The sequence below is a fragment of the Dreissena polymorpha genome, chromosome 3, assembly GCF_020536995.1.
Source record: "Dreissena polymorpha isolate Duluth1 chromosome 3, UMN_Dpol_1.0, whole genome shotgun sequence".
In the NCBI taxonomy this organism is placed as follows: Eukaryota; Metazoa; Mollusca; class Bivalvia; order Myida; family Dreissenidae; genus Dreissena; species Dreissena polymorpha.
The window spans coordinates 59,087,000-59,102,983 of NC_068357.1; the positions used below are offsets into that span (position 1 = coordinate 59,087,000).

At 37.3% G+C, this 15,984-nt stretch overlaps 1 protein-coding gene across 4 annotated transcripts in view; it reads right to left on the reverse strand.

Moving 5' to 3' along the window:
* LOC127874351 (uncharacterized) overlaps window positions 1–15,984 on the reverse strand; it is a 41,136-nt gene that overhangs the window by 8,629 nt on the left and 16,523 nt on the right. For all 4 annotated transcript variants that reach the window (XR_008046834.1, XR_008046833.1, XM_052418602.1 and 1 more), the window contains 8 exons: window positions 13,243–13,425; window positions 12,190–12,301; window positions 8,249–8,332; window positions 7,018–7,136; window positions 6,750–6,800; window positions 6,252–6,492; window positions 853–1,413; window positions 390–547 (listed from right to left, as the gene is read on the reverse strand). Coding sequence is in view for 2 of the 4 variants with exons in the window: in XM_052418602.1 (XP_052274562.1) it covers window positions 390–547; window positions 853–1,413; window positions 6,252–6,492; window positions 6,750–6,800; window positions 7,018–7,136; window positions 8,249–8,332; window positions 12,190–12,301; window positions 13,243–13,425 (1,509 nt within the window). In the remaining 2 variants the exon portion in view is untranslated. The remainder of the gene's footprint in view (window positions 1–389; window positions 548–852; window positions 1,414–6,251; window positions 6,493–6,749; window positions 6,801–7,017; window positions 7,137–8,248; window positions 8,333–12,189; window positions 12,302–13,242; window positions 13,426–15,984) is intronic.

Here is a 15,984-nt window from a genome sequence, read left to right on the forward strand (position 1 = left end):
TTAGAAAGACATGCTTCTAAGGCTTTAAAACAACTTTATGAAAAGGCCAATAATATAACTAAAAGCCATAATCACTGAGCTCAATATAAAATACAGAAACAATGATCATAGCTGTCTAGCTTTTCTATGACCATTTAATTTTTTTCCATGTTTCAGAAGTATTAATGAATGTACATTGCACATGTGATGTTATAGAGTGAATCCTAGTATATTTTTCTATTTGAAGTCCGATGGAGATTATCTCTGAATATGCACAAATAAATATGGTAACTCAAGTCTAATTAGAATCCTATATTGTAATACTGTATTACTATATTATATAAATCATGCAATAACAATGTAATTAAGAAGCAAATCATTTATTTGTTTGCCCTTTATACATTTTTTACCTGATAACCAGAGTCATTGTTGCTCATTCCACTGTTCCCATAGAGACCCGAGTCCTCCATTTTGGGTATGGGAATCAGTCCCTCCCCCTTGTTGTTAAGGTTGAGGCTGAGAAGGGGCTTAGGGGGCTGGCCAAGTAACGACTGTGGAGGCTTAGAGTCTGAAAACAGAAAGCATTTGAGTCTCACTAGGGATATACAGGGCTAAACAAATCCACTTTAGGCAGATGGCGTCGTCCCTAATTAGCCAGAGCGGACTGCACAGTTATCAAAAACTTTCAATTTTTTAAGGATTGCCTAATTACTTTAATAATTATATAGACCATTCTTTTTTAATAGAACAGTCCAAGGATTCAATTAACAGCATTTTTTGTTATAACCAACGCCAAACTATTTATTGTAATATCTTAAATACAAGTCTGCGAATGGGCCAACTGGGCGCCAGTAAAAGTGATTTGCTTCTTACCTTGTCCAGGATAGTTGCCTAGCAACCCGTCACCCCCAGCTCCCATACCGGTTCCTTTCATGTTCCCTAGCAACCCAGCCATCTTGTTGGGGCCAGTCTTGTCCAGCATCTGTTGTTGTTGTTGCATAGATAATGCCCTTACAGTGTTCATGAAATTTGATGAACCTGACATGTTTTGCTTTCCCATTTTCTGAAGATTTCCCATATTTTGTAGATTTTCTGTATTTTGGGGATTTCCCATTATCGGTGGATTTCCAAGAAGACTTTGTGGCTGGTTTCCATTTATGCTTGACTGATTCCTTTGAGCAAACTGGTTTCCTGTAGGATCAAATTTTCCAGCTAAATTCATGGCATTAAAATTTCCAGACTGGTTCATACTGTTAAAATTCCTTGAATTATTTATGTTAGCACTGAAATGTCCAGTCTGGTTCCTGTTTGCACTTCCTGTTGTGGCTTGTTGTTGGATGGAGTTGAGTATTTTCTGTGCCACTTTTCCCGCCTGCATAAGGCCCTCAATCAGGGGCTTGTTGGGTCCCTGTGACGTTGGATGAGGGATGTTTCCTTAAATGAAATTTTCAGTCATGTCAAAAAGCATGATTTTACATCCGTATCTCTACAAAAGTAGATTGATACTTAAATGTGTAACAGAGCTCCAGATAAGGGTCATATTTTCGTAATTACGAATTATTTTCAAGTCCGTTACGTATTTATTTTAAAATCTTGTCGTACCATTAAGAATTACAAAATCAAGTTACGAATATTATTTTTACATCGGTTCGTATCGATTTTTTATTGAGTTTTTTTCGCGTATTAAAGATCTTTGCGGTGCTTATATAGAATGGTTATCGGGTTTGTTAAACAAAGCGCATTTTTTCCAATAAAAGCGTGTATACAGTCTATCTGTCAAAAAACAATGGCGGCGCCCAGAGAGCGTCCTAAAAAACTGCAAAGCGCCCAAAAACACGCTTTTAACATATTGTACGCAAAGTGAGCCGAAGTTAAATGTTTAGAAAGACATTATAGAAAAGATATACGATGTTGTATGTTCAGTTTCCGACACAGTCGGAAAAGCTAAACAAAAACGCGACACGACAGGTCACAAAAAAAAACATTGAACGAGTGGAAGGGACAAGTCCCGTGGCTAATCGTTGAAAAGATTGAAGGGGAGACCCGTTTAAATTGTGAAATATGTAAAAATTCATCTAAGGCATGCAATCTAAGCACAGTTTGGGCATATGAAGTTATTTGAAAAATAAAATTGTATAAAACTGAAAAGACACTGTTGAACTCGTATAAATAAAGTTGCTAGTATGTTTATTTTTTATTTTTTTGCATGAAAATAACCATTATTATTTTTTTTTAGGTCATTTATAAAAAATAAGAATTATTTTCCAAAGCTTAGTAGTAACGTTAAGAATAAAATTTCAGAGTTAAGAATTATTTTTGAAAATCTGGTAGTAATTTAAGAATTTCACAAAACCTTATCTGGAGCTCTGGTGTAATACACTGCATATTTCTTGGAAGAGTGAAATTACAACCCGAAGGTTGTAATTTACAAGGTTAGCATATTACATGTAAACAACAGAGCAATGATTGCCCTTTAATGCTCACCTGAGTTAACAGACACTAATTGATGAAAACTTGAATAGGTGATCTAGTTTTTCACCACACTTGACCCAGATTTAAACATAGCCATTATATTGTCAATATCAAAATTCTAGCCCAGTTTCATTAAAAATGTGTCAAAATTGTGGCCCCAGAGTGGTAACTTTTTTTTTCAAGATATGATCTGGTTTTCTAGTTTTTAGACACATCTGACCCAGATTGAAACTTTGGCCTAGATTTTGGCAAGATAACAATGTGACCAAGTTTCATCAAACTTCAGCAATAAATGCTTCCCCTAAAGTTTTAACAAGGTTTATATAAGATTTGACCTTGTGACCTAGTTTTCATATACTTGACTCATATTGGAAGAGAGCCTAGGTATTGAAAAATTAAAACATTTTGACCAAGTTTGATAAAAAAATGATTAATAAATGTTGCCTCTAGACTGGGTACAAGTGTTTTTTTTTAATTTGACCAGGTGACTTAGTTTTTGGACCCACGTGACCCGGATTCAAACCCATGCCTGGAAGATGTCAATATAAACATTCTGAAAAAGTTTAATAAATACCGAGTCATGAATGTTTTTTCTATAATGGTCATAGTTTTAGGATGTACATAACCCAGATTCGAACTCAACCTAGATGTTAACAAGATAAACATTGTGACCAAGTTTCGTCAAGATTGAGTCATACATGTGGCTACAGTGTTAACTAGGTTTTTCTTAGAATGGACCTGGTGACGTGGTTTTTGGACCCACTTGACCCAGTTTTAAACTCAGCTTGGAAAATATCAAGATAAACATTTTTACCAAGTTTTATCAAGATTGGATGACACATGTGGCCTCTAGAATGGTAACGAGCTACAAGTTGACACTGCACAACTCCGACATAGGGTGATCAACAATAGCTGACATTTGCCCTTTGTGATAAAGTTGATTGAAAAGGCTAATAGTACTTTCTGGATATAAATAAATGATTATTGTGAAACCAATTTTATTTGTTTATGCCCAAAGTCTTTTATCCAAAGTACATCCTAGAAAATGTGACATCAGACTTAAATGGAGGCAACCAGTTTTGACAGGTTGGTAAATATGTTAGCTCCCTTGAATCACGTTTAAACACATTCGAATAAACGCCTTTTGAAAAGCTAACATACACTGATTTACTGATAATAAAACACCCTAAAAAATATCAGCTCTTGTGACTTTGTGTTATAACATACTGTGAAACCATTATTAATCGTCAGGCATTCATTTTCGTGCATTACGTCAGTAGACCGATTGAGGAATTCAAGATCCTAGCGAACAATCATGTCCCATATTTGAACAATATTAAGACTCAATTACCGAAGGCATGAGGCATTAAAATCCAACGTAATCCAGGCATACACACTCCAACTGTTTCATAATCAAAATAATCCGGTTTTGACACAAAGGGGTGAAGATTACACAGTGTACTTAACTGACACGTGACATTGCTGAAAAATGCGAGTGCAGTACAGCTGTATCGACTGCGTTGACTTCGTTTACGTAGAATAGTAATGATTAGCGCTAATTGTTAACAAATTTATTACTTGTTGTGTGCATTGTGTTTTTCAGTAGTGTTGCAGATTATACAGCCTCAACACAGCGAATCCAGATCAAAGACAATAAACGATATTAAAAGATGATGATGTGTGATCAACACCTGACTGATATACATTCTCCGCATTGATTTCAAATTAATACAGAACATATTGATTTGTGTTTGCTTGTTTGCGTTGAGATAAAATACAGGTGTAAAAATAGCTTATGCTTCGTTTATGGGCTATTGATCTTTTATTCATTGACAGCTTTTATAAGTTTTACGATACATGTTTCATATAATTGTTACGTGTAGCAATTGAAAACATAACAGGTAAGGAGAAATTAGCAATAATGACGATTAGTTCCATCCAAACTAAGGGTGGATCTAATTGTTTACAGAAATTCACTTTTATTTTTGTGCGATTTTGAGGAAATCCCCGGAAAGCACGTTTTTCGAATGACTATGACGCAATAAAACATTCCTTTGTATCCTATTGCATTCAATCTTATTTAAACTCAATCGTCCATTGGTTGTTACAATTAAATCTGAACTGTTCCCTATGAAACCGCTGTCCCATAATGCACTGTTAATTTTACACTTCAGAAAATTATTGTACTTAAAGTGATCAAATATTTACGATGCAAAACTCTTGAAACTTTATTGAAAACTGACCAAATAGTTTGCTTACTCTAATTTTAACCAATAATCTTCGTACCTTCTCTAATTTGCGCCGATAAAGGAAAGATTGTTATTAGTTTGGCCATGATAATAAATGAATAGGAGTGATTGACAATAGGCTTCACTGTTTCAAACACTCGTTGACGTTTTTTCGGTCACACTTATCCGCTAATCATAATAATGATACACTAATGGGGGCCAATTACTGATCACCTGATAACAAAAGACTAGTATATTGACAACAAACAAATCGAATATTGACTGAAGCATTTTTTTTTCAAAGTCAGGAATTGGCGAAATTTAAGTTCTGACGAAAACGTCATTTTTATAAAAATGACGAAATTTCGTACTGGCGAAAATAAATGATTTCACAGTAGCTATTAAGTACAAGATCATAAATCTCCTGTCACCAAATAACTTATGAATCCACTGTCTCACAATTTCCTGACTCCCTGGTCTGGTCATCTTACCCATAGGTAGTTCCCACTTTTCAAAATTCCTTCAATTTGCCTACCCTCCTAAACCAGAGTTTCCCTAACACTACCTACTAAATCTTAACCCAGAATTCCGGGACTACAGCTACAAAACTTTACACTAGAGCTTTCTAAATCTGTCTACATTCCTAGCCACAATGTTTCTGACTTTGCTTCACAACTTTCCAAAAACTCCCTGAGTCTGCCTACTCTCAATACTCAAAATTTCTTTACCCATTCTTCCCTGACTCAGTCTACTCAACTTTAATCAGAATTCCCTGAATGTGTCAAATGAACCTTATCCTGAAATCACTGACCGTGTTTAATGAACCCTACCCACAATACCCTGACTCTACCTGATCAACCTTAACCAGAATTCTGTGACTCTTGTCCACTCAACCTTACCCAGCATTTCCAGACTCAGTCTACACAACCTTAACCAGAATTCATTAACTTTGTATACTCTGCCTTACCAAGAATACCCTGATTGGCTACTCAACCTAACCCATAATTCCCTAACTCTGGCTACTAAAACTAACACAGAATTCACTGACTCTGTCTACTCAACCTTACTCAGCATTCCATTACTCTTGCTATTCAACATTATTCAGAACTCCCTTAATGTTTACTAAACCTTATAAAAATTCCATGTCTACCCAACCTTAATCAGAATTACCCAACTGTCTTCTGTTCCTTTCCCAGAATTCCCTGACTGTCTTCTCAACCTTACCCATAATTCCCTGACTGTCTTCTAACCTTACCCAGAATTCCCTGACTGTCTACTCAACCTTACTCAGAATTCCCTGACTGTCTTCTAAACCTTATCCAGAATTCCCTGACTGTCTACTCAACCTTACCCAGAATTCCCTGTCTACTCAACCTTAGCCAGAATTAACTGATTCTGTCTACTCACCCTTGCCAATAATTCCTTGAATGTCAATTCTACCTTGGCCAGAATTTCCAAAATTTCTACACAGCCTTACCCAGAATTCCCTGACTGTCTTCTCAACCTTTCCCAGAATTCCCTGAATGTTTACTCAACCTTGCCTCAAATTCTCTGACTCCTGGTCAACCTTACCCAGAATTCCCTGACTCTGGCTATTCTCCACCATCATGGCCATCATTCTGCCAAGACTGGCCAGGTACGGCAGACTCATCTCCCCAATCTGTTTCCCCAGCAACTTTGGGGCAGTAGGGTCCCTCGAGGCCCCACGGGGCTGGAAGTTTGGGCTCTCACACGGCATCAGGATGTTCTTCAGGACCATGTTTGCCTGGGCTGTGTGGGGGTCACCAAGCAACGAAACAGGCTCAGCTTTTTGCTGACAAGAGAACGGCATGCTTGTTATAGACTGAATACTTAAGTTAACCCAGTGTCTTGTTCATGTCACAGAGCATTAAAAGACTAATGCAATTTACCCAGACTTTATAATCTGGCTATTTAATTTTCAAAAACATTTTCACTCAATACAAACATTCCTAAAGAATTATTCCCATGACAAAGATCTAGTGTTTTAAATAGATTTTTTTTTACCAAAAATCTTTGAAACTTAGAATGAAAATACATATGCAATATTACTTGGAATTCCTCGTCTGATGGCACTTTTAACTTTCCAAGGGGATCAGGCACCTGCAATATAAAACCACATTGTTTAATTTATAGACTTTACAGATTTCTTTCAGGAAATATCAAATTCTCTGACAGTTCTTTTGTGTTGGTTTTATTTGTTTGAAAATCTTGAAATTCCCTGTTTTTTTTTCTGTGCACAACTACAATATTGTTTTCTTTCATCATGCACCCTGTATTTTTTTTTCTTTTTACTTCACAAAGTCAATGGAAGCCATACCTGTCCATTGTAAAGCCCCTTCTCTCTCATGTCCAGTACTATGACAGACAGTAGACCCAGTTGGACATTCACATCCATTAACGGGGACATCGGAATTGTCGGTGCTGGACCCAGCAAACCTGAGAATATGGAACATAGTAACACTTATTTGAGCCTAGCTATGGGAAAACAGGGTTTAGTGCGTGTGTGTAAAAGTTGTTCCAGATAAGCCTGTGCAGTTTGCGTACATAGCCTGTAAAGTTTGCACAAAGACGACTCTTTGCGCTTTCATTTTATTTTTCGTTTACAGGATGTAAATTCCTAACAAAAATCCATTTTAGGCAGAGGCTAATCAAGGAGGACACTATACACGCATGCGTTAAACCCTGATTTACCAGACAGAGGATCATTGAAAGTCTTATAAGCTTTCAAGGTGCAGATACTTTTATGTACCATAAAAGGTAGTGATAATGCACACTTGTATAACCCAAACACATTGTATAAGATACTGGGTACTTTACATAGATTGTGCAGCTTCCCTGCTTGTAAAGACTATTAACAGCATTCCTTTTTTCATTAGAAAGTTGTATTGCAACTTATAATATATATTTCTTAATGAATTATATGTGGGTCTTCTTTCTTGTTCATTCTTGCATGACAAACCTTCCATGACAGCAATTTTGAAAGATTTACACGCAGGAAATTTTGGGAATTTAAATAACTTTCATGGAAACAATTTTGAAAGAAGAAAAATGTAAATAAATTGCATAGTATCATATGCCATAAATAATATGATGTTCAACACCATGTAGTATTAAACTGGTTTTGTGTTTGTTCCATCCTCCAGTTATCTCACATTTACTTGGTTTTGTGTTGGTTCTACCCCATAGATGTCTCACATTTACCTGGTTTTGTGTTGGTTTTATCCTCCAGTTGTCTCATATTTACCTGGTTTTGTGTTTGTTCTATCCTCCAGTTGTCTCACATTTACCATGACGTTTTGTGTTGGTTCTATCCTCCAGTTGTCTCACATTTACCATGTTTTGTGTTTGTTCTATCCTCCTGTTGTCTCACATTTACCATGTTTTGTGTTGGTTCTATCCTCCAGTTGTCTCATATTTACCTGGTTTTGTGTTTGTTCTATCCTCCAGTTGTCTCACATTTACCATGTTTTGTGTTGGTTCTATCCTCCAGATGTCTAATATTTACCTGGTTTTGAGTTGGTTTTATCCTCCAGTTGTCTAATATTTACCTGGTTTTGTGTTGGTTCTATCCTCCAGTTGTCTCACGTAGCCCTCCTGGAGGTTCAGCAAGTTGTCTGTGAACTGTACCAGCACTGAAACAGCATGCGACTTATGAGAGATAGTTTACTCAAGCGAACGAGGGGGTTAAAGACATAAATCAGCGTCATAAATGGACCATGTTTAAAGTTCAGTGAACATATATTGTTTTGTTGTCGTCATATAATTTGCTACTACAGTAGACTCTCTGTAAACCGGACGGTCTGGGGACCGGCCTTATCGTCCGGTTTTTAGAGAGTTCCGGTTTACCAAGAGTAGGCATATTGCCGAAATATATATTGTATCCATTGTGTACAAAATCATATAAGAATACAACAAATCATATACGTGTACATGAACCATGTGATAACTGTACTCATGTAATGTTTATGTTTAAGGAATTCTTAAAAAAAAAGTGTTTTAATTCGATTAAAAGCAAAAAACATTCCATACCGACCTGATTTTATTAATCTCAAAGAGAGCTTGGTGTTTAATACATGTACGTACATGTACAGCGTACGTGACATTTTTCATATAGGCGAGTGAGTTGTGATCGAGTTTGCTATAAATAGCTCTGAATTAATTTATTTTTATTTGTTACAAATAGGGAGCGCCAAATGTCATAGACAATTTTGACGAATTACAACACAAATACGATTGTTGTGGACATACGATTTATTATTCAAGACATAAATAATACATTTCACAAAACATACACAGAAAAAACAGTGTCATATTTTCAAGACATTCATATAAATACTGAAGATGCGTTTGAAATTACGAAAAGGCAATTAATGAATATGCAGACAGATGGATGGATATTTAACGGTCATATTTCTCACAGTTTTATCTGAAAAAAAAACAACCATTTAAGCAATTAAAACATGGCTATAAGATCTTTTAAACAACCCAAGAAGATCACAAGAACGTTATCATTGCAACGACATGCATTAATTTTGTTATTAAATTGTTTATCATAACCTTAATAAAACGCTCGCGTCAATCACTTTTTGGTGTTACCGCACGTCTATAATAGCCATTCACAGTTTGTATTTCATTATTTAATCGGACTTCAATAGCGCGGTAACGACTTGACACCTTTATGGTATGTTTAATCCGATTATCGATAATTGCGTGAGCGGAATGTGTGACACCGCACGCCCCGTACTGACTTTGTATTGTAATTTACACGCCTCGGGCATCTTGAGAATTTGGACCGTCCGGTGTACTCAATGTATTTTACGTTGAAAATGACGAAATTCAAGAAGATATCCGTTCGGTTTGCGGTTTTGAGAGTTCGGTTTATTCAACATTTTTTAACAAAGAAATATTAGGGGAAAAGACTGATCAAGTTTTTCTTGTATTAAGTATCAGTCACAAGGGATTTACTACCCTACAGTGACGAATTACAAGCAGTATCAGTCACAAGGGATTTACTACCCTACAGTGACGAATTACAAGCAGTATCAGTCACAAGGGATTTACTACCCTACAGTGACGAATTACAAGCAGTATCAGTCACAAGGGATTTACTACCCTACAGTGACGAATTACAAGCAGTATCAGTCACAAGGGATTTACTACCCTACAGTGACGAATTACAAGCAGTATCAGTCACAAGGGATTTACTACCCTACAGTGACGAATTACAAGCAGTATCAGTCACAAGGGATTTACTACCCTACAGTGACGAATTACAAGCAGTATCAGTCACAAGGGATTTACTACCCTACAGTGACGAATTACAAGCAGTATCAGTCACAAGGGATTTACTACCCTACAGTGACGAATTACAAGCAGTATCAGTCACAAGGGATTTACTACCCTACAGTGACGAATTACAAGCAGTATCAGTCACAAGGGATTTACTACCCTACAGTGACGAATTACAAGCAGTATCAGTCACAAGGGATTTACTACCCTACAGTGACGAATTACAAGCAGTATCAGTCACAAGGGATTTACTACCCTACAGTGAAGAATTACAAGCAGTATCAGTCACAAGGGATTTACTACCCTACAGTGACGAATTACAAGCAGTATCAGTCACAAGGGATTTACTACCCTACAGTGACGAATTACAAGCAGTATCAGTCACAAGGGATTTACTACCCTACAGTGACGAATTACAAGCAGTATCAGTCACAAGGGATTTACTACCCTACAGTGACGAATTACAAGCAGTATCAGTCACAAGGGATTTACTACCCTACAGTGACGAATTACAAGCAGTATCAGTCACAAGGGATTTACTACCCTACAGTGACGAATTACAAGCAGTATCAGTCACAAGGGATTTACTACCCTACAGTGACGAATTACAAGCAGTATCAGTCACAAGGGATTTACTACCCTACAGTGACGAATTACAAGCAGTATCAGTCACAAGGGATTTACTACCCTACAGTGACGAATTACAAGCAGTATCAGTCACAAGGGATTTACTACCCTACAGTGACGAATTAAATTACAAGCAGTATCAGTCACAAGGGATTTACTACCCTACAGTGACGAATTACAAGCAGTATCAGTCACAAGGGATTTACTACCCTACAGTGACGAATTACAAGCAGTATCAGTCACAAGGGATTTACTACCCTACAGTGACGAATTACAAGCAGTATCAGTCACAAGGGATTTACTACCCTACAGTGACGAATTACAAGCAGTATCAGTCACAAGGGATTTACTACCCTACAGTGACGAATTACAAGCAGTATCAGTCACAAGGGATTTACTACCCTACAGTGACGAATTACAAGCAGTATCAGTCACAAGGGATTTACTACCCTACAGTGACGAATTACAAGCAGTATCAGTCACAAGGGATTTACTACCCTACAGTGACGAATTACAAGCAGTATCAGTCACAAGACAAGGGATTTACTACCCTACAGTGACGAATTACAGCAGTATCAGTCACAAGGGATTTACTACCCTACAGTGACGAATTACAAGCAGTATCAGTCACAAGGGATTTACTACCCTACAGTGACGAATTACAAGCAGTATCAGTCACAAGGGATTTACTACCCTACAGTGACGAATTACAAGCAGTATCAGTCACAAGGGATTTACTACCCTACAGTGACGAATTACAAGCAGTATCAGTCACAAGGGATTTACTACCCTACAGTGACGAATTACAAGCAGTATCAGTCACAAGGGATTTACTACCCTACAGTGACGAATTACAAGCAGTATCAGTCACAAGGGATTTACTACCCTACAGTGACGAATTACAAGCAGTATCAGTCACAAGGGATTTACTACCCTACAGTGACGAATTACAAGCAGTATCAGTCACAAGGGATTTACTACCCTACAGTGACGAATTACAAGCATTATCAGTCACAAGGGATTTACTACCCTACAGTGACGAATTACAAGCAGTATCAGTCACAAGGGATTTACTACCCTACAGTGACGAATTACAAGCAGTATCAGTCACAAGGGATTTACTACCCTACAGTGACGAATTACAAGCAGTATCAGTCACAAGGGATTTACTACCCTACAGTGACGAATTACAAGCAGTATCAGTCACAAGGGATTTACTACCCTACAGTGACGAATTACAAGCAGTATCAGTCACAAGGGATTTACTACCCTACAGTGACGAATTACAAGCAGTATCAGTCACAAGGGATTTACTACCCTACAGTGACGAATTACAAGCAGTATCAGTCACAAGGGATTTACTACCCTACAGTGACGAATTACAAGCAGTATCAGTCACAAGGGATTTACTACCCTACAGTGACGAATTACAAGCAGTATCAGTCACAAGGGATTTACTACCCTACAGTGACGAATTACAAGCAGTATCAGTCACAAGGGATTTACTATCCTACAGTGACGAATTACAAGCAGTATCCTAGTGGCCTTAATAGTTCAAAGGGAAGTTACTCACATCTAGGATGCTTGGCCACATGTGTCTTGAAGAAGACGTGTTTCAGGAAGGCTGGGTTGGGGTACACAGGGTCTGGCAGCAGCACTGACTTGTTCACATGGACACGGTCACCCTGTAACCATGACAACAGAAATGAATTTTAAATACCAAAAAAAATTAAAGGTAAATTGACACACTTGTTACGCTAAATTTTTATTAAGGAAGCACATTTGTTAGGCTCTTGAAGCAAACTTTAAAATATTAAGATAACATACTTGTTTCCAGCTAGGCCATCCTTTTTAATTGTTTATGCAACATTCAAGCAGACTCATTAATAGCTGTTAGTGCTACTGGACGTGTCTGAGATATGGAGGCACTGTCAAAAAGTACTCATAAAGACAGTCTATATTACTGACCTTTTGCCCTTAAGCGACACATAACTAATTGAGCTTGTCTCCAAATATTGATTATTTGCCAGAAATGATTAAGAATTAAAAATATTGAAGATATAAAAAGAATAAAAATAAAAAGATTGAAGAGATGAACACATTTTGGGGAAATATGTACAGATAAGTACGATGATGCTTCGCACTTTAAGCAGACATAAACAAAATATGGCATATATAATTTGAAATGTATGCATATAGAAATTCACATCATTTTTGTGACAAAAGGACAGGAAGTAAAAGAATAATGATACAAATTCTAAAATGACAGTCCACTATCGTGTACGGATCTCAATTTTAGAAAATTAAAAGAAAATAAACAAATCCTTCACACATGTTAACCCTTTCCCACTAAGAAGCAAAGTGAAAATGGCTATTTGCAAACAGCATAAAACCAGAACAGCCTGCGAGTAACTCGCAGTATGTTCAGGTTTTATGCTGTCTGCTGCTCATCAGTATCTAAGATTTGGAGATGAAACCTTTAAAAAAAAAAAAAAGGATGAAACCTTTAAAATTTGAATCTAGTAAGAAAGGTCTTAAATCAAATTTAACTTTCTGAGGGACTACAAATGCCTGAAAATACATATCTAACTGGCAAAGGGTTCAAACAAAGTGAAGTTGTACGTACATATTTAAACATAATTCTGTTGAACATGTGTACGGCAGACTTTCCAGGGATGCAGTATAAGATTCTGATGGAATTGCTGTTGATTTTATGCCTGTTGAACTTGTTAAAAGCCTTCTCAGCATCCAAGGCCTCGTCATATTCCACGATACCATAGCCCAGTGATGTGCCTTCCTTGAGAACAATCTGCAAACATGGAAATGAAACTATCGGACTGTTTAAACAATCTTCCAAAGACATTTGTGCACAATATAAAGCACGAGCCACACTCTGGGAAAATGGGTTTAAATGCAAGTGAGTAAAGTGACATCCAGATTAGCTTGTGAAGTCTGCAAGTGAGTAAAGTGACATCCAGATTAGCTTGTAAAGTCTGCAAGTGAGTAAAGTGACATCCAGATTAGCTTGTGAAGTCTGCAAGTGAGTAAAGTGACATCCAGATTAGCTTGTGAAGTCTGCAAGTGAGTAAAGTGACCTCCAGATTAGCTTGTAAAGTCTGCAAGTGAGTAAAGTGACATCCAGATTAGCTTGTGAAGTCTGCAAGTGAGTAAAGTGACATCCAGATTAGCTTGTGAAGTCTGCAAGTGAGTAAAGTGACATCCAGATTAGCTTGTGAAGTCTGCAAGTGAGTAAAGTGACATCCAGATTAGCTTGTGAAGTCTGCAAGTGAGTAAAGTGACATCCAGATTAGCTTGTGAAGTCTGCAAGTGAGTAAAGTGACCTCCAGATTAGCTTGTAAAGTCTGCAAGTGAGTAAAGTGACATCCAGATTAGCTTGTGAAGTCTGCAAGTGAGTAAAGTGACATCCAGATTAGCTTGTGAAGTCTGCAAGTGAGTAAAGTGACATCCAGATTAGCTTGTGAAGTCTGCAAGTGAGTAAAGTGACATCCAGATTAGCTTGTGAAGTCTGCAAGTGAGTAAAGTGACATCCAGATTAGCTTGTGAAGTCTGCAAGTGAGTAAAGTGACATCCAGATTAGCTTGTGAAGTCTGCAAGTGAGTAAAGTGACATCCAGATTAGCTTGTGAAGTCTGCAAGTAAGTAAAGTGACATCCAGATTAGCTTGTGAAGTCTGCAAGTGAGTAAAGTGACATCCAGATTAGCTTGTGAAGTCTGCAAGTGAGTAAAGTGACATCCAGATTAGCTTGTGAAGTCTGCACGAGTTATCAGGATGACACTTTCCACTTTTTTGATTTAAAAAATTGGAATCTCAAAAAGAAATGTTTTTGTCAGGAACACAATGCCCCCTACTTCGCCGCTTTGAAGCCATATATTTGACCTTTGACCTTGAAAGATGACCTTTACTTTCACCACTCAAAATGCGCAGCTCCATGAGATACACATGCTTGCCAAATATGAAGTTGCTATCTTCAATATTGCAAAAGTTATGGCCAATGTTAAAAGTTTTCGCACAGACTGACAGACAGACGAACAGTTCAACTGCTATATGCCACCCTACCGGGGGCATAAAAAAACATTTCACATATTAAAATATGTTTATAAAGCATGCTCATTGATTCTTCAGATAATCTTATAAAACTAGGAATATTCAAAAACATAATTATTAAAGTCTCCCTACCTTCCTGACACCAAGGGTCCAACTTACATTTCAACTATAATTTTAAACATACATCACATTTGTTCATGTACAAACTAAAATCATGCATACAGTTCCCTGTCAGGATAACGTTGGCAAGCTTTATTATAACATAACTTTTTTTAAAACCTTTTTATTAAAGCTCAACATGATTGAAAGCTTGAGCCTTTTTGATCTACTCCCGAGTCCCTTTCCTGGCTTGGACCAGTGCTTAGTGTATTTTGGAGTAATCAAAAGAACTCTCCCACAGTGGGGAAAGAACCAAATTTCTCCCAGTCATTAGGCCAAGACTACCTTAGTAACGAATCTATTGCAAAGTGATGCAAATATTGCAGCAATTGTTAAATTCAATGCTGTCAGACTGATTTTGTCTTAAACAAGAGATGTGTTTGTCAGAAACACAATGCCCCCACAATTGTGCCGCTTTGAAGCCATATATTTGACCATGAAGGATGACCTTGACCTTTCACCACTGAAAATGTTCAGCTCCATGAGATACACATGCATGCCAAATATCAAGTTGCTATCTTCAATTATGCAAAAGTTATTGCAAAACTTTAAAGAAGGTTAAAGTTTTGGGACACACACATACAATGAATGAATGACAGACAGGCCAAAAACAATATGCCCTCGATCTTTCGATCCGGGGGCATAAAAAATCTTAGTACAAATAAGACAACAAGAGCTGTCACCATAGGATGACATATGCCCCCTATAAACAGTTTGATAGAAGTTATGAGCTTTTTTCAAAACCTAAACGCAGATTTCGAAACCTAAACCGGGACCCTTAATTCAAGGTCAAGGTCACAGGGGTCAAAATTTGTGTGCGTATGGAAAGGCCTTGTCCATATACACATGCATACCAAATATGAAGGTTATATCTCAAGGGAAATAGAAGTAATGAGCATTTTTCGAAACCTAAACACAGATTTCGAAACCTAAACGTGGACCCTAAGTTAAAGGTCAAGGTCACAGGGGTCAAAATTTTTGTGCATATGGAAAGGCCTTGTCCATAAACATATGCATACCAAATATGAAGGTTATACACTGCAACTCCAATATATCACGGTCTGTTATATCGCATTGTCCAATATATCGCGAATCGGCTATGGCTCCCAAAAATCTGACGAGCATAATCCCCAAATAAAATGTT